This window comes from Mobula hypostoma, chromosome 6 (assembly GCF_963921235.1).
Source record: "Mobula hypostoma chromosome 6, sMobHyp1.1, whole genome shotgun sequence".
In the NCBI taxonomy this organism is placed as follows: domain Eukaryota; kingdom Metazoa; phylum Chordata; class Chondrichthyes; order Myliobatiformes; family Myliobatidae; genus Mobula; species Mobula hypostoma.
Window position 1 is genome coordinate 5,076,666 of NC_086102.1, and position 21,338 is coordinate 5,098,003.

The 21,338-nt window shown below is 46.3% G+C and overlaps 1 protein-coding gene across 3 annotated transcripts in view; it reads left to right on the plus strand.

The window, feature by feature from the left end:
- LOC134347798 (lipase member H-like) overlaps positions 1-21,338 on the plus strand; it is a 56,772-nt gene that overhangs the window by 21,002 nt on the left and 14,432 nt on the right. For 2 of the 3 annotated variants that reach the window (XM_063050224.1, XM_063050227.1), the window contains exons 2-5: positions 2,303-2,667; positions 4,278-4,386; positions 16,356-16,457; positions 19,308-19,397. In XM_063050224.1, coding sequence (XP_062906294.1) covers positions 2,303-2,667; positions 4,278-4,386; positions 16,356-16,457; positions 19,308-19,397 — 666 coding nt within the window. The remainder of the gene's footprint in view (positions 1-2,302; positions 2,668-4,277; positions 4,387-16,355; positions 16,458-19,307; positions 19,398-21,338) is intronic. The other variant, XM_063050226.1, reaches the window with a different exon arrangement.

Sequence of the window (21,338 nt, forward strand, 5' to 3'; positions counted from 1 at the left end):
ACATCTACTCTATCTTGGTCTTTCAATATTTGATAGGTTTCAATGGGTGTTAAGGATCCGGCCTGAACACTGGGTCAAAGGGCCTCTGCTGGTAGCTCCAGATCACGACAGTCTTTAATTTCTGTTTTCTTTCACCTGGCCATGTGGGTTCTGGCCCAGCCCTTTTCCTTTTTGGACTTGCTCCAATTACCTGCTTGTCTCCTCATTTGCACCCACCTGTTTTTAATGTTCACTCATTACCCTGTCCATTTAAACCCTGCCTTGACTAGCATTCTCTGCCAGTTTGTCCCAGTTCTGACCTGTGTTGTCCTAGTCTGTTATTGTGACTTCTGCCAACTGATTTTGTCTGATTCTGTGTTTTGGATTCTGCCTGTTCTTGGACCAGATTTTGCCTGTGTGCTCTGGATTGTCTGCCCTTGCCTGACTGCCTTTCCTGGTTAAGACCTCTGCCTGCCATTTCGGATTCGTGCCAGCCTTCTGTTTTTGAAAGGCTGTTGCCTTTGTGCTCCCTAATAAATCCTGGTGAAAAAGTATTCATTGGTCTGCACTTGAGTCCCACTGAAACCTGACAATGGGATTCCCCCCTCATTGTTCCAAACTCCCAATGCTGGCATCATCTTCATGGATCTCCTCTGGACTCGGCTGTCTGTCTTGAACAACCCGGGCAATGGATTTTCCAGCGTCCTCCTGGGTGGAGAATTCAAAGATCTAGCATAGGATGAGGATGGATTTCTTCATGTCTTGGTGGGCAACCCCTTTGACACAGAGACCCTTAATGAATAAATGATTTCACGTCTGCCCTGATTAATAACTCACATTTTGGTGAGATTAGTGCTCAGTCTTCTACACTTGAGAAATGAATCACTATGCTAAGTTTCCTCTGCATCTCCTCTATTAGCAAGTATATCCTTGGGTAAGTATACCAGACTTGGAATCAGGTTTAATATCATTGGCTTATGTGGTGAAATTTTTTGGTTTTTATATATATAAAGTTACAAGAGGTGCAAAAAGAGAAACAAAAAGCATGTGTTCAATATCAGTTCAGAAATCAGATGGCAGAGGGGAAGAAGCTGTTCCTGAGTGAGTGTGTGTGTGTGTGTGTGTGTGTGTCTTCAGGCTTCTGTACCTCCTCCTAGTTGGTAGCAATGAGGAGAGGGCATATCCCGGGTGCCAGGGTGCTTGGTGATGGATACCGGCTCTTTGAGGCATCCCTCCTTGGATGCTGAGGTAGCGAGTGCCCATAATGGAGTTGACTGAGTTTACAACTCTGCAGCTTATTTTGATCCTGTGCAGTGGCCAGTGCTTCAAGATTCACTCTCACCAGGGCTGTAAGTAACTGGAACAAGAGCAGCCGTACTCTTATACTCAAATACTTCATTTCAAAGAAGGCTTTTACACAGTACTGCATATGTCCTTGATGGGATAGGCTGGTGCCGGTGATGTGTTGAGCAGTGTTGACGACCCATTCTAAAGCCATTCTGTCTGACGCAGTGCACTGTCTACACCATGCAGTGATACAGCTTGTTAGGACATCTGCAGAATGATGTGAGTATAGATGCACAAAGTCCAGCTCTCTTCAGGCTCCTCAAAAAGTAAAAGCACTGGTAAGCTTTCCTGATTGGGTAGGATGTGTTCTGGGACCATGAGAGGTTGTGTGTGGGACGTGCACTCCCAGAAATTTGAAACTGCTTGCAGATTCCACTGCTGTGCTGCCGATGTAAAGAGGGGTGTGAGGAGTGTGAGTTAACTTGCAGCTCTTGAACTCAATCTCCCAACTAATGAAGGCCAACGTATACCTTCTTAGTCACCCTATCCACTTTCACTGTAACTTTGAGAGATGTTTGCATGTGGGCTCCAGGATTCCTCTGTTCTTCCACACTGCCAAGAATCCTGCCATTAACCTTGTATTCTGTTTTCAAATTTGACCTTCAAAAGTGAACCACTTCACACTTTCGGGGTTGAACTCCATCTGCCACTTCTCAGCCCGGCTCTGTATCTTGTCAATGTCCCATTATAACCTACAACAACCTTCCAACGCTATCCACAAGATCACCAACATTCATGTCATCTTCAGACTTACTAGCCCACTCCTCCACTTCCTCACTAGTCACTTGTACAGAGATGGAGGTCAGGAGGGAGATTGTTATGATTTGTAAAGTGTGATGAGGTGATTTCCATGTCCAATCAGTAGGGTTACAGGAATGGATTATGGAAGGTGTTGGCTGGGGGGGAATGATATTTTTCCCACTACGAGAGCTTTCTTTTCTTTTACCTTCTCACATTCTCCTGCTTTTCCACTTAGGGGCCCCGGAATGCCACTATTTCACTAAACTTCCAATTACTGACACCTTCATTGGAACCAATGTGGAGGTGAAGCTACTCCTGTATATGAACAAGAATTCAGAATGTGCCAGCCTGATTAATGCCACACATATCAGCCCGCTGGACGTCAAGAAGAAGACAATCTTTTTAATCCATGGCTACCGGCCATTTGGATCACCCCCAAACTGGTTGAACAAATTGATAAAGACACTGCTGAATGTGGATGACATCAACCTCATCATCGTTGACTGGAACAGAGGAGCAACAACTATCAATTACTCAACTGCTGTCACCAATACCAAGAAGGTTGCTGAAATTTTGAAACCAGTGATTGACAGCATACTAGTAAGGATTCCTTTATCATTTCCTTTTTATTCTTTTCCCTTTGTACAGAGGTGTCATCTGTGTTCTCATTAAGCTGATGTTTGTGTGACCGTAGGAGCAGAATCAGGCCATTTGGCCCTTTGAGTCTGTTCCATCATTCCATCCATGGCTGATCTATTATCCCTCTCAATCCCATTTCTCCTGCCTTCTCCCTTAACCTTTGACACCCTATCAACCTCCACTTTAAGTATACCCAATGACTTGTGCTCCACAGCCACCTATGGTAATGGATTCCAGAGATTTACTACTCTCTGGAGAAAGAAATTCCTCCTCATCTCCATTCTACAAGGACACCTCTATTCTGTGGCTGTGGAAACATCATCACCACATCCACTCTACCTCAGCCTTTCAGCATTTGATAGGTTTCAATGAGCCCCCTCATTCTTCTAATCTCCAATGAATACGGGCCCTGAGACACCAAATGTTCCTCATACATTAACCCTTTCGTTCCTGGGATCATTCTCATGAACCTTGTCTAGACCTCTTCAGTGCCAGCATATCTTTTCTTAGATAAGAGGTCCAAAATTGCTCACAATGCTCCAAGTGTGGTCTGACTAATGCCTTGTGGGAACTATACTTGATTGGTGATGGATGTTAGTCTCGGACACAATTTACACTGTAATTCTACAGCAATAATATTCCAATTAAAATGTTACCTTTAAACCAACTTTAAAGAAAGAAAAATATCATTCACACAATAATTTTTTACATCTTTGTGTAGGAGAGAGGAGGTGGGTTAGTGGGAGGTTGGGAAAGGAGTTTGTTTCGCTGTTGTTCCCTTGTCCTGTGTCACACACAAAATGCTGGAGGAACTCAGCAGGTCAGGCAGCATCTATAGAGGGCAATTAGTCAACGCTTTGGGCCAAGACCCTTCATAAGGACTGGAAAAGAGGGAGGCAGAAACCAGAATAAGAAGGTGAGGGAGGGGAAGGTGTACAAACTGGCAGGTGAAAGGTGGGACCAGGTAAGGGGGTAGGTGGGTGGGTCAGGGAGGGGGGTGTGGGGATGAAGTAAGAAGCTGGGAGGTGATTGGTGGGAAAGGCAAAGAGCTGAAAAATAAGGAATCTGATTGGACAGGCGAGTGGACCATGGGAGGAAAGGAAAGAAGAGGGGAACCAAAGAGAACTGATGGGCAGGTGAGGAGATGAGAAAGGGTGAGAGAGTAACCATATTGGAGATTGGACAAAGAAAGAAAGAAAGGGGAGGTGGGAGAAATTACCAGGTTTGAGAAATTAATGTTCATGCCATCAGGTCGGAATGGAATATGAAGTGTTGCTTCTCCAACCTGAGGGAGGCCTCAATGTGGCAGTAGGGGAGACCATGGACTGACATGTCGGATGGGAATGGGACATTGAATTGAAATGGTGGCCACTGGGAAATCCCATTATTTGTTGCAGACAGAGTGAAGGTGGTGGTCTCTGTCCGAAATGTTTTCTGGTTATTCCTCTCCATAGATGTTACCTGGACTGTCATTAGATGCAAAACACTTTCAAGGTCTCAAACACAACACAATTTTTTATCTCTGGTTTACGATGTTGGTTCATTGTTCGTTTGCGGTTTTATTTTTCTAGGGTAATGGCGGCTCCCTCGATTTGATTCATATGATTGGTGTGAGTCTGGGCGCTCACATATCGGGCTTCGTCGGAAGCATGTTCGGCGGAAAGATTGGTCGGATTACTGGTGAGGAATAGTAACACCATTCTTTGTGAAAATACCGAGCCCTGAGTTATACAACGTAAAGACAATCACTAGAAACACTCAAACACTCCGCAGGATAGGCCAGAGAGAATCGGGAAAGTAACATTTCATCTGAAGTTGGAGAACATTGAGATCGAACAGGTTTTTAACAAACACCTCCTCCTTTTCCATTCCAGTGACAAATTAGTTTTTTGTATTTTGTTTTCATTATTAATTAGAGATACAGCGCGGTAACAGGCCCTTCTGGCCAAACAAGCCCACACCAGCCAGTTACTCCAAGTGACTAATTAACCCATTCACCATATGCCTTTGGAATATGGGAGCACCCGGAGCAAATACAGTCACAGGGAGAAGTAGAAACTACTTACAGACAGTGACAGAATTGAACCTGGGTGACCAGTGTTATATTTTGTAACTTCAAAACATTAAACAAATTCATGAGTCTGAGGAATGCAGGTGCAACTTTGTCTTTACTTTCAGCAAGGTGCACACGTATCACGCGATAGGGAATGGCGTATGCAATGAAAGCAGTTTTACATATAACCTGTAATTAGTTACTTAAATGAATAGGAATGCTTGATCAGCACAGGAGTACTGAAATATGACTGAAATATTAAATGCACAACAGCTGGCACAGTTGCGCGAACTGCTACGCTACCGTGCGGCCAGCTTTTTCATCATGGAGACTAAATGTGGATTCTGTCGCTGTTTTGCAGCCTGCAAGGCAGCAAGGTAGTGTAGCAGTTAGCATATGCTTTACAGCATCAGTGATCAGCAGATCAGCGTTCAATGCTCACTGCTGTCTGTCTGTTCTCCCCATGACCCTGTGGGTTTCCTCTGGGCTCTCCGGTTTCCCCCACAGTCCAGAGATGTACGGGTTAGGGTTAGTAAGCTGCTATTGTCGGATCTCTGTGTATTTTCTGATCCTTGGGGTTCTTCCGGGAATTAAAAAAAACAATCTTAATTGCAAGATTTCAGTTTATTTTAGAGAGCAAACAAACATACAAATACCAAGCAAACTAAATAAAGAGCTGAGGAATGATGCTAAGAGGGGAATTAATGCTGAGGGGTTTAAGACAAAGGATGGCACTTCTGAAAAATCTATAGATAAGATACAGAAAATTCCTTAGGCAGAGTTAAACTCGTTAATAGGCTACATAATTAAAACAATTCTATTGCATGAGAAATGTGCTTATTTAGTTGCTTTCCTACATGAGTTTGTTAAAGTATTACTTTCCAACACTATGTTGATACTGCAAGCATGGTGACACAATCAATCCGTGGACTATGTTGATTGCTGACACAATGACTCATTTCACTGCATGTTTTGATGTACATATGAAAATTAAAGTTAATCTTTAATCATTAATCTTTATGTAGGAGCCTCGTCACTTTAGTTCTCTGCTCGCTTCCACCCCGACTGCCCTGTCCTCAATCACTTGAGTAAATTCCAAGGAAACTCTCTCCTTAGTAACACACTTTATCACCCCGACACCAGGACTTCCACCATACTGCAAGTGTCTTCCACAGTCAAGACTGATTCAGTTTGTCCGCCATTTTGTTGTCCCTCATTACTACCACTCCCACATTGTTTTCCAGCAGTCCAATATCCACTCTCACCTCTGACAGGCCATCTCTTTGAAACCTATTGACTGTTGAAAAGCCTAAACAGATTGGATATGGAGAGGATGTTTCCTATAGTGGGGGAGTCTAGGACCAGAGGGCACAGCCTCAGAATCGAGGGACATCCATTTAGAACAGAGATGAGGAATCTCTTCAGCCAGATGATGGTGAATCTGCGGAATTCATTGACACAGACGGCTGTGGAGGCCAAGACATTGAATATACTTAAGGTGGACATTCATAGTTTTTGATTAGTCAGGGCATCAAAAGTTACAGGGAGCAGGCAGGAGAATGGGGTTGAGAGGGATAGTAAATCAACCATGATGAAATGGCGGAGCCGACTCGATGGGCTGAAAGTCCTAATTCTGCTCCTATATCTTATGGTCCTATCATGTGCAGATCCTCTGAAATAAATAACACCGAGGAATTTAAAGTTGTTAACTCTTTCCACCTCTGATTTTCTGATGAGGACTTGCAAGTGGACCTTTGATGTCCTCTTCCTGAAGTCAATAATCAGCTCTTTGGTGTTGCTGACATTGAGTGAGAGGTCGTTGTGGCACCACTTAGCCAGATTTTCAATTTCCCTACTAAATGTTGATTCTTCAGTTGGTATGTGTGTAGTTTTTGATTGATTCGATTGTATTTATTTGTTTAGCTGTGAATGCCCGCAAGAAAATGAATCTCAGAGTAGCATATGGTGACATGTTCATATTTTGACAATAATTTATTTGAACTTTCAGCTTTGAACATTTAAAGTAATTTGTTCAATTTTGGTTGGTTCAATAAAGAAAGGATGTAGTGGCTTTGGAGAGGGTGTGGAGGAGGTTGAGAAGAGGTTAGTCCTGACGAAGGGTCTTGGCCTGAAACGTCGACTGTACCTCTTCCTAGAGATGCTGCCTGGCCTGCTGCGTTCACCAGGAACTTTGACGTGTGTTGCTTGAATTTCCAACATCTGCAGAATTCCTCATGTTTGCGTTAGAAGGGGAATGTTCTCTTTCAAGTTCGTTCAATTGTTAAATGACCATAAGGTTTAAAAACGAAAGGAATCTTCAACGGTTTTTGATTTGGAGCAAGAAGGCTGTGAGTGAACAGCTGATTCCTGAAACGAAGGCAGATTTTACTACTCAGGGTAAAAGAGAGGCAAGACTGTGAAGGTGCGTGATGTCAGCCAGTAGAATGCAAAAGGTTTAAAAAGATCGTCATATCAGCGGGCAGCAGAGTGATAGGGCTTTGACTCAACGGGCTTAGTTGGTAATGGGACAAGGCGAGGCAGGTCTACCTGTGTTGTTTGCGGAAAGGAGGAACTATGAGTGTGAGGCCAGTTTTCTGTGCTTGGTGTCAGATGTGGGAGGTCCTGGAGTCTCCCAGCCTCCCGGACGGCCACATCTGCACCAGGTGTGTCGAGCTGCAGCTCCTAAGGGACCGGGTTTGGGAACTGGAGATGCAGCTCGATGACCTTCACCTGGTCGGGGAGAGTGAGGAGGTGATAGAAAGGAGTTATAGGCAGGTGGTCACACCGGGGCCACAGGAAACAGACAAGTGGGTCACAGTCAGGAGAGGGAAGGGGAAGAGTCAGGTACTAGAGAGTACCCCTGTGGCTGTACCCCTTGGCAATCAGTACTCCTGTTTGAGTACTGTTGGGGGGCACAGACTACCTGGGGGAAGTGACAGTGGCCGTGCCTCTGGCACAGAGTCCGGCCCTGTGGCTTGGAAGGGTAGAGAACGGAAGAGGATGGCAGCAGTGATAGGAGACTCTATAGTTAGGGGGTCAGACAGGCGATTCTGTGGACGCAGGAAAGAAACTCGGATGGTAGTTTGCCTCCCAGGTGCCAGAGTCTGGGATGTTTCAGATCGATTCCAAGATATCCTGCAGTGGGAGGGAGAACAGCCAGCGGGCGTGGTACATATTGGTACCAATGACATAGGTAGGAAAAGGGAAGAGGTCCTGAAAACAGACTACAGGGAGCTAGGAAGGAAGTTGAGAAGCAGGACCGCAAAGGTAGTAATCTCGGGATTACTGTCTGTGCCATGTGACGGTGAGTATAGGAATAGAGTGAGATGGAGGATAAATGTGTGGCTGAGGGATTGGAGCAGGGGGCAGGGATTCAGATTTCTGGATCATTGGGACCTCTTTTGGGGCAGGTGTGACCTGTACAAAAAGGACAGGTTGCACTTGAATCCCAGGGGGACCAATATCCTGGTGGGGAGATTTGCTAAGGCTATTGGGGAGAGTTTAAACTAGAATTGTTGGGAGGTGGGAACGGAACTGAAGAGACTGGGGAAGAGGAGGTTGGCTCACAAATAGAGAAAGCTTGTAGACAGTGTGCGAGGGAGGATAGGCAGATGATAGAGAAGAGACACACTCAGACCAAAGACTTGAGATGTGTCTATTTTAAGGCAAGGAGTGCTGTGAACAAAGCAGATGAGCTTAGAGTGTGGATCAGTATTTGGAGCTATGATGTGGTGGCCATTACAGAGACTTGGATGGCTCAGGGACAGGAATGGTTACTTCAAGTGCCAGGCTTTAGATGTTTCAGAAAGGACAGGGAGGGAGGCAAGTGAGATGGGGGCGTGGCACTGTTGATCAGAGATAGTGTCACGGCTGCAGAAAAGGTGGATGTCATGGATGGATTGTCTATGGAGTCTCTGTCGGTGGAGGTTAGGAACAGGATGGGGTCAATAACTCTACTGGGCGTTTTTTATAGGCCGTCCAATAGTAACAGGGATATCGAGGAGCAGATAGGGAAACAGATCCTGGAGAGGTGTAATAATAACAGAGTTGTCGTGATGGGAGATTTTAATTACCCAAATATCGATTTAAGTAAAATAAAAATTCCCAAATAAAAGTTTTCCCCGATCAGAAACCATGGATGAACAGAAAAGTTCGCCTCCTGTTCAAAGCCAGAGATTCAGCCTTCAGGTCTGGAGACTGGGAGGCTTACAGCTCAGCCAGGGCCAACCTGAGGAGGGGAATATCTCAGGCTAAACACATATACAAACAGAGAATCGAGGAACATTTCAACTCCTCGGACCCCCGGCGCATATGGCATGGTACACAGGTCATTACAGACTTCAAACCTACTAGTACTGTGCCCCCTTCTAGCTCTGCTTCCCTCCCTGATGAGCTCAATTACTTCTACGCTCGCTTTGACCGAGGGAACAAGGAGGTCACCCTCAAAGCGGATCTCCCACCTGGTGAACTGCCTCTCTCACTTTCCACCTCCGATGTTTGTGCCACCCTGAGCAGGGTGAATGTACGGAAGGCAGCTGATCCGAATGGAATACATGGCCGTGTGCTCAGAGTCTGTGCAGGGCAGTTGGCTGGGGTCTTCACGGACATTTTTAATCTGTCCCTGACCCAGGCAGTTGTCTCCATAAGCTTCAAGATGGCCACCATCGTGCCAGTGCCAAAGCATTCCACTGCCGCGGGCCTGAATGACTTCTGCCCAGTTGCACTCACCCCCATCATTGCAAAGTGCTTTGAGAGACCGGTTCTATCACATCTGAAATCCTGTCTGCCCACTACCCTGGACCCCCATCAATTTGCCTATCGCACCAACATGTCAACAGAGGACGCCATCTCCACGGCACTTCACTCTGCCCTGACCCACCTGGACAGCCCCAACTCTTCCATCAGAATGCTGTTTATTGACTTTAGTTCGGCATTCAATACTGTGATCCCCTCCAAGCTGATCACCAAACTTCAGCTTGGTATCAGCTCATCCCTCTGCAATTGGACCTTGGACTTTCTGACTAACAGATCCCAATCAGTTACGCTGGACAACCTCTCCTCCTCCACTCTCACCCTGAACACCGGCGTGCCTCAAGGCTGTGTGCTGAGCCCTCTTCTGTACTCCCTTTTCACCTATGACTGCGCTCCTGTACATGGTTCTAACTCCATAATCAAGTTCGCAGATGACACCACGATGGTTGGCCTGATCAGAGGGGATGACGAGACGGCCTACAGGGATGAGGTCCAGCACCTGGCCGCATGGTGTGCTGACAACAACCTGGCCTTTAACACCCAGAAGACCAAGGAGATCATTGTGGACTTCAGGCATGCCAGGAGTCACACTCACGTCCCCATCTACATCAACGGAGCTGTAGTGGAGCGTGTATCAAGCTTCAAATTCCTCGGTGTCCACATTTCTGAGGATCTCACCTGGTCCCTGAACTCCTCCATCCTGATCAAAAAGGTGCAACAGCACCTTTTTCTGCAAAACACTCCAGCGTGTGGTGAAAACTGCCCAGTGGATTATCGGCACCCGATTGCCCACCATTGAGAACATCTACCATAAACGCTGCCTGGGCAGGGCGAAAAGCATTATCAGTGATACATCTCACCCTGACCATGGACTTTTTACTCTCCTCCCATCCGGTAGGCGCTACAGGAGCCTCCGCTCCCACACCAGCAGGCACAGGAAGAGCTTCTTCCCTGAGGCTGTGACCCTGCTGAACCTCACATCACAGCGCTAAGCAGTATTGCATCCATATTGTACTGTCTCAATACTTTTGTATTTGTGTGCTGTAGCACTTTTTTTATTCGCAGTTGTTTTGTAAATAACACTATTCTTTGCATTTCTGGTCAGATGCTAAATGCATTTCATTGGCTTTGTATCTAGAGCAAGGGGTTTAGATTGGGTGGAGTTTGTTAGGTGTGTTCAGGAAACTTTCTTGACACAGTATGTAGATAAGCCTACATGAGGAGAGACTGTACTTGATTTGGTATTGGGAAATGAACCTGGTCAGGTGTCAGATCTCTCAGTGGGAGAGCATTTTGGAGATAGAATTATGATCACTATCTCCTTTACAACAGCATTGGTGAGAGATAGGAACAGACAAGTTTTTTAAAAAGGTGTTTAATTGGAGTAAGAGAATTTATGAGGCTATCAGGCAGGAAATTGGAAGCCTAAACTAGAAACAGATGTTGTCAGGGAAAAATACAGAAGAAATGTGACAAATGTTCAGGGATATTTGTGTGGAGTTCTGCACAGGTATATTCCAATAAGACAGGGAAGTTATGTTAGGGTACAGGAACCGTGGTGTACAAAGGCTGTAATGAATCTAGTTAAGAAGAAAAACTTACAGAAGGTTCAGAGAGTTAGGTAATGTTAGAGATCTAGAACATTATAAGGTTAACAGGAAGGAGTTTAAGAAGGAAATTAGGAGAGCCAGAAGGGGCCATGAGAAGGCCTTCGTGGGCAGGATTAATGAAAACCCCAAGGCATTCTGCAAGTATGTGAAGAGCAAGAGGATAAGACGTGAAAGAATAGGACCTATCAAGTGTGACACTGGGAAAGTGTGTATGGAACCAGAGGAAATAGCAGAGGTACTTAATGAATACTTTACTTCAGTATTCACTATGGAAAAGGATCTTGGTGATTGCAGTGATGACTTGCAGCAGACTGAAAAGCTTTAACATGTAGATATTAAGAAAGAGGATGTGCTGGAGCTTTTGGAAAGCATCAAGTTGGATAAGTTGTTGGGACTGGATGAGATGTACCCCAGGCTACTGTGGGAGGCAAGGGAGGAGATTGCTGAGCCTCTGGTGATGATCTTTGCATCATCAATGGGGATGGGAGAGGTTCCGGCAGATTGGAGGGTTGCAGATGTTGTTCCTTTATTCAAGAAAGGGAATAGAGATAGCCCAGGAAATTATAGACCAGTGAGTCTTACCTCAGTGGTTGGTAAGTTGATGGAGAAGATCCTGAGAGGCAGAATTTATGAATATTTGGAGAGGTATAATATGATTAGGAATAGTCAGCATGGCTTTGTCAAGGGCAGGTCGTGCCTTACGAGCCTGATTGAATTTTTTGAGGATGTGACTAAACACATTGATGAAGGAAGAGCAGTAGATGTAGTGTATATGGATTTCAGCAAGGCATTTGATAAGGTACCCCATGCAAGGCTTATTGAGAAAGTAAGGAGGCATGGGATCCAAGGGGACATTGCTTTGTGGATCCAGAACTGACTTGCCCACAGAAGGCAAGGAGTGGTTGTAGACGGGTCATATTCTGCATGGAGGTTGGTCACCAGTGGAGTGCCTCAGGGATCTGTTCTGGGACCCTTACTCTTTGTGATTTTTATAAATGACTTGGATGAGGATGTGGAGGGATGGATTAGTAAGTTTGCTGATGACACAAAGTTTGGGGGTGTTGTGGATAGTGTGGAGGGCTGTCAGAGGTTACAGCGGGACATTGTAGGATGCAAAACTGGGCTGAGAAGTGGCAGATGGAGTTCAACTCAGGTAAGTGTGAAGTGGTTCAGTTTGGTAGGTCAAATATGATGGCAGAACACGAGGAAATCTGCAGATGCTGGAATTTCAAGCAACACACATCAAAGTTGCTGGTGAACACAGCAGGCCAGGCAGCATCTCTAGGAAGAGGTACAGTTGACGTTTCAGGCCGAGACCCTTTGTCAGGACTAACTGAAAGAAGAGCTAGTAAGAGATTTGAAAGTGGGAGCGGAGGGAGATCCAAAATGATAGGAGAAGACAGGAGGGGGAGGGATGGAGCCAAGAGTTGGACAGTTGATTGGCAAGAGGGATATGAGAGAATCATGGGACAGGAGGCCCAGGGAGAAAGAAAAGGGGGAGGGGGGAAAACCCCAGAGGATGGGCAAGGTGTATAGTCAGAGGGAGAAAAAGGAGAGAGAGAAAAAGAATGTGTGTATATAAATAACGGATGGGGTATGAGGGGGAGGTGGGGCATTAGCGGAAGTTTGAGAAGTCAATGATGGCAGAATATAGTATTAATGGTAAGACTCTTGGCAGTAAGGAGGATCAGAGGGATCTTGGGGTCTGAGTCCATAGGACACTCAAAGCAGCTGCGCAGGTTGACTCTGTGGTTAAGAAGGCATACGGTGCATTGGCCTTCATCGATTGTAGAATTGAATTTAGGAGATGAGAGGTAATGTTACAGCTATATAGGACCCTGGTCAGACACCACTTGGCGTACTGTGCTCAGTTCCTGTCGCCTCACTACAGGAAGGATGTGAAAACTATAGAAAGGGTGCAGAGGAGATTTACAAGGATGTTGCCTGGATTGGGGGGCATGCCTTATGAGAATAGGTTGAGTGAACTTGGCCTTTTCTCCTTGGAGCGACGGAGGATGAGAGGTGATCTGATAGAGGTGTACAAGATGATGAGAGGCATTGATCGTGTGGATAGTCAGAGGCTTTTCCCCAGGGCTGAAATGGTTAACATGAGGTTTTCTATGTTTGTACATATGAATACCCATGAATACAGCCAGACAGGGCCAATGTGCAAAACACAGTATCAACAGTCACACACAGCACAAAGCACATACAGTACATACAAAATACCAAGCACGTATAATATATCAGTAAAATACATTTCCACAAAATAAATATTGTCCAGGTCCCTGAGCCTGTGAATGTTGCTGCAGTCTGCAGTCACACGATATGACTCGTCTTCTGCCAAGTGATCAGAGGAGGCGACACAGACTGCAGTGTGAATACCGTAGCACACTGACTCTCTCCTGGGCTGTAACCAGGTAACACCATGGCTTCAGGCCCAGTTCTCATTACGACCGAGGCCACTCGGCTTCCCCGCGTCCACCCCTGTTGTCCGCTAATAACTCACTGAATCGTATTCCACATTAACTATGTCTAACAGGGTCTTGCGATCACAAGAAGATCGACAAGGATCATCACTCGCTGGTGGACTGCACAGGTCCTTTGCGACCGACTCCTCAGGATCCTCTCTGACGCAGGCAGCAGCACGGTTTGCACTGTCCAGCTCTCTCAGTTTCTCCACCAATGAGCAACAGGCAGTACATTAAGTTCTCAATGTCCATCAGGGTCTTGTGATCATAAAAAATATGTTTGTAAAGGACAGTAACACCTTTGGTTGGCCCCGTAGAAACCGCTGCAACCAGGCACACCACCATCTTACTGGAAGATATGCTATAAGGGCATAAAAATAGCAAAAGTGAGTGGGAAGTTGGATGATGGGAAGCTTTTGAAATCCAACAAAAGGCAACTTCTTATTGGAAGGGAAAAGATAAAATATGAGGGTAAACTAGCCAATAATATAAAGCAGGATACTAAAAGTTTTTCAGTTAAAAAGCAGTAGAAGGGAGGTGAGAGTTGATATTGGACCACAGGAAATTGATGCTGGTGAGGTAGCAATGGGGGACATAGAAATGGTAAATAAACTTAACAGGTACTTTGCATCTGTCTTCATTATGGAAGACACTAATAGTGTGCCAGAGGTCTGTGAATGTCACGGAGCAGGAGTAAGTGCCATTGCTATTACGAAGGAATAAGTGCAAGTCAAACTCAAAGGTCTGAAGGTGAATAAGTCATGACCATAATTTACAAATACCTGGGGATACGAATTGACAATAAACTGGACTGGTCAAAGAACACTGAGGCTGTCTACAAGAAGGGTCAGAGCCATCTCTATTTCCTGAGGAGACTGAGGTCCTTTAACATCTGCCGGACGATGCTGAGGATGTTCTGCGAGTCTGTGGTGGCCAGTGTGATCATGTTTGCTGTTGTGTGCTGGGGCAGCAGGCTGAGGGTAGCAGAAACCAACAGAATCAACAAACTCATTCGCAAGGCCAGTGATGTTGTGGGGATGGAACTGGACTCTCTGATGGTGGTGTCTGAAAAGAGGATGCTGTCCAAGTTGCATGCCATCTTGGACAATGTCTCCCATCCACTACATAATGTACTGGTTGGGCACAGGAGTACATTCAGCCAGAGACTCATTCCACCGAGATGCAACACAGAGCGTCATAGGAAGTCATTCCTGCCTGTGGCCATCAAACTTTACAACTCCTCCCTTGGAGGGTCAGATATCCTGAGCCAATAGGCTGGTCCTGGACTTATTTCATAATTTACTGGCATAATTTACATATTACTATTTAACTATTTATGGTTCTATTACTATTTATTATTTATGGAGCAACTGTAACGAAAACCAATTTCCCCCGGGATCAATAAAGTATGACTATAACTAGACCAGATGGACTACATTCCAGAGTCCCGAGAGAGGCTGCTGAAGAGATAATGGATGAATTAGTCATGATCTTTCAAGAATCGCTTGATCCTGGCATGGTCCCAGAGGACTGAAAGACCACACATGAGGCTGTTTAACAAGATAAAATCCTATGGTGTTACAGGAAAGATACTGGCATGGATAGAGGAATGGCTGACAGGCAGGAGGCAGCGAGTGAGAATAAAGGGGGCCTATTCTAGCTTGCTGCCATTGACTCGTGGTGTTCCTCAGGGGTCAGTATTGGGACCACTGCTTTTCACATTGTTTGTCAATGATTTAGATAATGGAATTGATGGCCTTGTGGAAAAGTTTGTGGATGATACAATGATAGATGGAGAGGTAGGTAGTGCTGAGGAAACAATGCGATTGCATCAGAACTTGAACAAATTGGAAGAATGGACAAAAAAGTGGCAGATGGAATTCAGTGTTGGGAAATGTACGATAATGCGTTTTGGTAAAAGGAACAATAGCAGAGACTATTATCTGAATGGGGAGAAGGTTCAAACATCAAGAGTGCAGAGGAACTTAGGAGTCCTCATGCAAGGCTCCCAGAAAATTAATTTACAGGTTGAGTATGCGGTAAAGAAGGCAAATGCAACGTTGGCCCCATATCTCAGAAAGGATGTGTTGTCAATGGAGAGCGTCCAGAGGAGGTTCACAAATACGATTCTGGGAATGAAGGGGTTAATATATGAAGAGCGTTTGGCAGCTTTGGGCCTGTACTCACTGGAATTTAGAAGAACGCAGGGGGATCTCAAAGGAGTCTACCGAATGTTGAAAGCACCAGACAAGGTGATTGTGGAGAGGATGTTTCCTCTGGTGGGGGCAGCCAGAATTAGGGTGCACAGCCTCAAAATTGAGGTGCGACCTTCTAGAACAGAGGTAAGGAGGGATATTATTAGCCTGAAGTAGTAAATCAGTGGAATGCTCTGCCACAAACTGTGGTGGAGGCCAAGTCCATGGGTATATTTAAGGCAGAGGTAGACAGCTTCCTGATTAGTCAGAGCATCAAAGGATATAGCGAGAAGGGAGATGTATGGGGTTGAGTGGGATCCGGGATCAGCCATGATGGATTGGTGGAGCAAATTCGATGGGCTGAATGGCCTAATTCTGCTCCCATGTGTGATGAGAAGAGGCTGGACACTGCTTTCTCCAGAGCAGTGGAGACTGAAGGGGGATTTGTTAGAAATAATAATATTATTTGAGGCATAGACTATGTCTATATGGCATATGCATACATTCATAATTATTTGACATTAACGTGTTGTGGAATTTGTTTGCCAGCTTCCTGTTTTGTTGACAGGTCTTGACCCAGCCGGGCCTCTGTTCAGAGCGAAGAAAGAGGATGACAGGCTGGATCCAAAAGATGCTCTGTTGGTCGAAGTCCTACACACAGATATTGACGGTACTCCAGACAACTTCACCCTGTACACACAGACACTGACGGTACTCTGGACAACTTCACCCTGTACACACAGACACTGACGGTACTCCGGACAACTTAACCCTGTGCACACAGACACTGACGGTACTCCAGACAACTTCACCCTGTACACAGACACTGACAGTACTCCAGACAACTTCACCCTGTACACACAGACACTGACGGTACTCCGGACAACTTCACCCTGTACACACAGACACTGACGGTACTCCAGACAACTTCACCCTGTACACACAGACACTGACGGTACTCCGGACAACTTCACCCTGTACACACAGACTCTGACGGTACTCCAGACAACTTTACCCTGTGCACACAGACACTGACGGTACTCCAGACAACTTTACCCTGTGCACACAGACACTGACGGTACTCCAGACAACTTCACCCTGTACACACAGATACTTACGGTACTCCAGACAACTTCACCCTGTACACACAGACACTGACGGTACTCCAGACAACCTCACCCTGTACACACAGACACTGACGGTACTCCAGACAATTTCACCCTGTGCACACAGACTCTGACGGTACTCCAGACAACTTCACCCTGTACACAGACACTGACAGTACTCCAGACAACTTCACCCTGTACACACAGACACTGACGGTACTCCGGACAACTTCACCCTGTACACACAGACACTGACGGTACTCCAGACAACTTCACCCTGTACACACAGACACTGACGGTACTCCGGACAACCTCACTGTTTACACACAGACTCTGACGGTACTCCAGACAACTTCACCCTGTGCACACAGACACTGACGGTACTCCAGACAACTTTACCCTGTGCACACAGACACTGACGGTACTCCAGACAACTTCACCCTGTACACACAGATACTGACGGTACTCCAGACAACTTCACCCTGTACACACAGATACTGACGGTACTCCAGACAATTTCACCCTGTACACAGACACTGACGGTACTCCAGACAACCTCACCCTGTACACACAGACACTGACGGTACTCCAGACAATTTCACCCTGTACACACAGACTCTGACGGTACTCCAGACAACTTCACCCTGTACACAGACACTGACGGTACTCCAGACAACTTCACCCTGTACACACAGACACTGACGGTACTCCGGACAACCTCACTGTTTACACACAGACTCTGACGGTACTCCAGACAACTTCACCCTGTACACACAGACACTGACGGTACTCCAGACAACCTCACCCTGTACACACAGACTCTGACGGTACTCCAGACAACTTCACCCTGTGCACACAGACACTGACGGTACTCCAGACAACTTCACCCTGTACACACAGACACTGACGGTACTCCAGACAACTTCACCCTGTACACAGACACTGACGGTACTCCAGACAACTTCACCCTGTACACACAGACACTGACGGTACTCCAGACAACTTCACCCTGTACACACAGACACTGACGGTACTCCAGACAACTTCACCCTGTACACAGACACTGACGGTACTCCAGACAACTTCACCCTGTACACACAGACACTGACGGTACTCCAGACAACTTCACCCTGTAGACAGACACTGACGGTACTCCAGACAACTTCACCCTGTACACACAGACACTGACGGTACTCCAGACAACTTCACCCTGTACACAGACACTGACGGTACTCCAGACAACTTCACCCTGTACACACAGACACTGACGGTACTCCAGACAACTTCACCCTGTACACACAGACACTGACGGTACTCCAGACAACTTCACCCTGTACACACAGACACTGACGGTACTCCAGACAACTTCACCCTGTAGACAGACACTGACGGTACTCCAGACAACTTCACCCTGTACACACAGGAGTTTAGATAAAGATGGGGTGGGGATTACTCCTGTTGACTTCACCCTTTACAAGTGGACACACAGGGGGTTCTATAAAGATGGGGCATGGGAATAGTCCTGTCGATTTCACCATTTACACATGGACACACCGGGGGTTATATAAAGGTGGGGTGGGGAACAGTGCTAACTTCACCATTTTCACATGGACAAACAGGAGTTTATATAAAAATGGTGTGGGGATTACTCCTGTCGACTTCAACATTTACACACAGGAGTTTATATACAGATGGGGTGGGGAATAGTCCTGCTGACTTCACCCAGTACAGATGGACATACAGAAGATGTGTGGGAGGGGATGGGTGTGGGGAGTGCATTCTGACAATTATTTCGGTCCATTATGAAAAGTTGTGGGACCCTGGATGTTATATTAAGATTCAAGATCCAAGATTGTTTCATGTCATTTCCAGTACACAAGTGTAAAGGAGAACAAAATAATTCTTCCTCCGGATCTGTTGCTGGTAAAAAAAAACAATCAAATAAAGAGCACAATAATATAAAAACACAATAAAGGTAAGATAGCTCAGTACGGTGAGGGTGAGGATTGAGCTGCCAGCCCAGGTGGTGCATTCGTGCTTGATTTCACTGCTTGGGGGAAGATTGCATAGGTAATGGATGGTGGAGGTATGGTGTGGCTGCAGGTCACTGGGTAGAGGTAATTTAAATGGTTCGGCTCAGACTAGATGGGTCAATCTGTTCTTTGCTATGGTTCTGTGACATTTATAGTCTGTACTGTACCTGTCTAAAAGTGACGCTGGGCACAGGAGTGCCTGTACATAAGGTGACTCTGACAGGAAGTTATTAAATCGAGGTGGTTGGGGGTGTGGAGGGGTGGGTTCGTGGGTGAAGGTATATCCCCCGTCCCTCCATTCCATATTTGAAGATTGTCTCGTTACCATGTCGATAGCAAATTGATTATAAAATGACTTTTAAGACATATTTCTACCTGCAGCTCTTGGCTACCGAGATTATTTGGGGCACATAGATTACTATGCTAATGGAGGGACTGACCAGCCAGGCTGTCCTGCGACCATCCTGAGCGGTTCGTATCGGCTTCAGCTTCATCCTTATTACCGTCTACTGTATTTATTCCAACCTTGTCGATAACTCGTCGCTCCTCGTAGGATTTCTGTGACGTCACCCCTCGTTCTCCTGCGGTCCAGGGATCAAAGATCCAGCAGGCCCCATCTTCCCCTGGAACTCGGGTCCTAGTGAGATGTTACGGTCACGTATTACAGCATCAATGACCTGGGTTCAAGTCCCGCCCCAGTCTGTTTGTTCTCCCCAAGACCTCGTGGGTTTCCTCTGGGTGCTCTGGTTTCCTCCGGCATCCCAAGGATGTACAGGTTAGAGGTTAATTGGTCACATGGTGTAATAGGCCAGTTAGCGCGCTGTATGCCTGTATTAAAATCGCAGAGCAGGCAGCATCCCTGGTAATCTCTTCTGCACCCTCACCAGTACATCTACAACATAGAGGGGAAGAGAAGAGAGGAGAGGAAGGGGCGGAGAGGGGAGGGTAAGGAAGAGGAGGGGAGGGGAGGGTCGGACAGGGGAGGGGATGGGGGAGAGAGGAGAGGGGATTGAACAGGAAGGCTGATTACTATCTGAATGGTGTCAAGTTAGGAAAAGGGGAAGCACAACGAGATCTAGGTGTCCTTGTTCATCAGTCACTGAAAGTAAGCATGCAGGTACAGCAGGCAGTGAAGAAAGCTAATGGCATGTTGGCCTTCATAACAAGGGGAGTTGAGTTTAGGAGCAAAGCGGTCCTTCTGCAGTGGTACAGGGCCCTGGTGAGACCACACCTGGAGTACTGTGTGCAGTTTTGGTCTCCAAATTTGAGGAAGGACATTCTTGCTATTGAGGGAGTGCAGCGTAGGTTCACAAGGTTAATTCCCGGGATGGTGGGACCGTCATATGTTGAAAGATTGGAGCGACTGGGCTTGTATACACTGGAATTTAGAAGGATGAGAGGGGATCTGATTGAAACATATAAGATTTTTAAGGGATTGGACACGCTAGAGGCAGGAAACATGTTCCCGCTGATGGGTGAGTCCAGAACCAGAGGCCACAGTTTAAGAATTAGGGGTAGGCCACTTAGAACAGAGTTGAGGAAAAACTTTTTCACCCAGAGATTGGTGGATATATGGAATGCTCTGCCTCAGAAGGCAGTGGAGGCCAATTCTCTGGATGCTTTAAAGAAAGAGTTAGATACAGCTCTTAAAGATAATGGAGTCAAGGGATATGGGGAGGAAGGCAGGAATGAGGTACTGATTGTGGATGATCAGCCATGATCACAGTGAATGGCGGTGCTGGCTTGAAGGGCCGAATGGCCTACTCCTGCACCTATTGTCTATTGTCTATTGCTTGACAATGCCTCTTCAATTAGAGGGTGACCAGAACCATATGCACTACTCCAAGTGAGGCCTCACGAGCAACATAAAGTCAACATAATGCCCCTACTCTAAACCCCATGCTCTGACTGATGAAGACAGCTTCTTCCCCACCCTGCCTACCTGCATGGCCATTTTCAGTGAACTGCACTTGTACTTCCAGGTCCCTCTGTTCCACAACACTCCTCAGTGCCCGGCCATTCACGATACGGTGTCAGAAAATACGCCCTCCCTGTGGAGTGCTAGGGTTTTCTCTCGGTCTCAGGTCCCCCGGTTTCCTTCCACAGACCAAAGATGTACCGGACAGTAGGTTAATTGCTCGTTGTAAATTGTCGCGTGATTAGGTTAGGGTTAAATCGGGGTTGTCAGGGGTTGCTGGGAGGTGTAGCTTGGAAGGCCAGAAGGACCCACTCCCCACTGTTTCTCCAAATAGCCCATCTGATCAAGATTCTTTGTTCTTCATTGTAAACTGTTTCACCATCAACAAGACAGGCTAATTTATTATCATCAGCAAGCTTGCTAATTTGGCCACATACATTCAGATAAAGAATGAATATCAGAAGTTCCTACACTGACCCTTGGGGCACCCCACG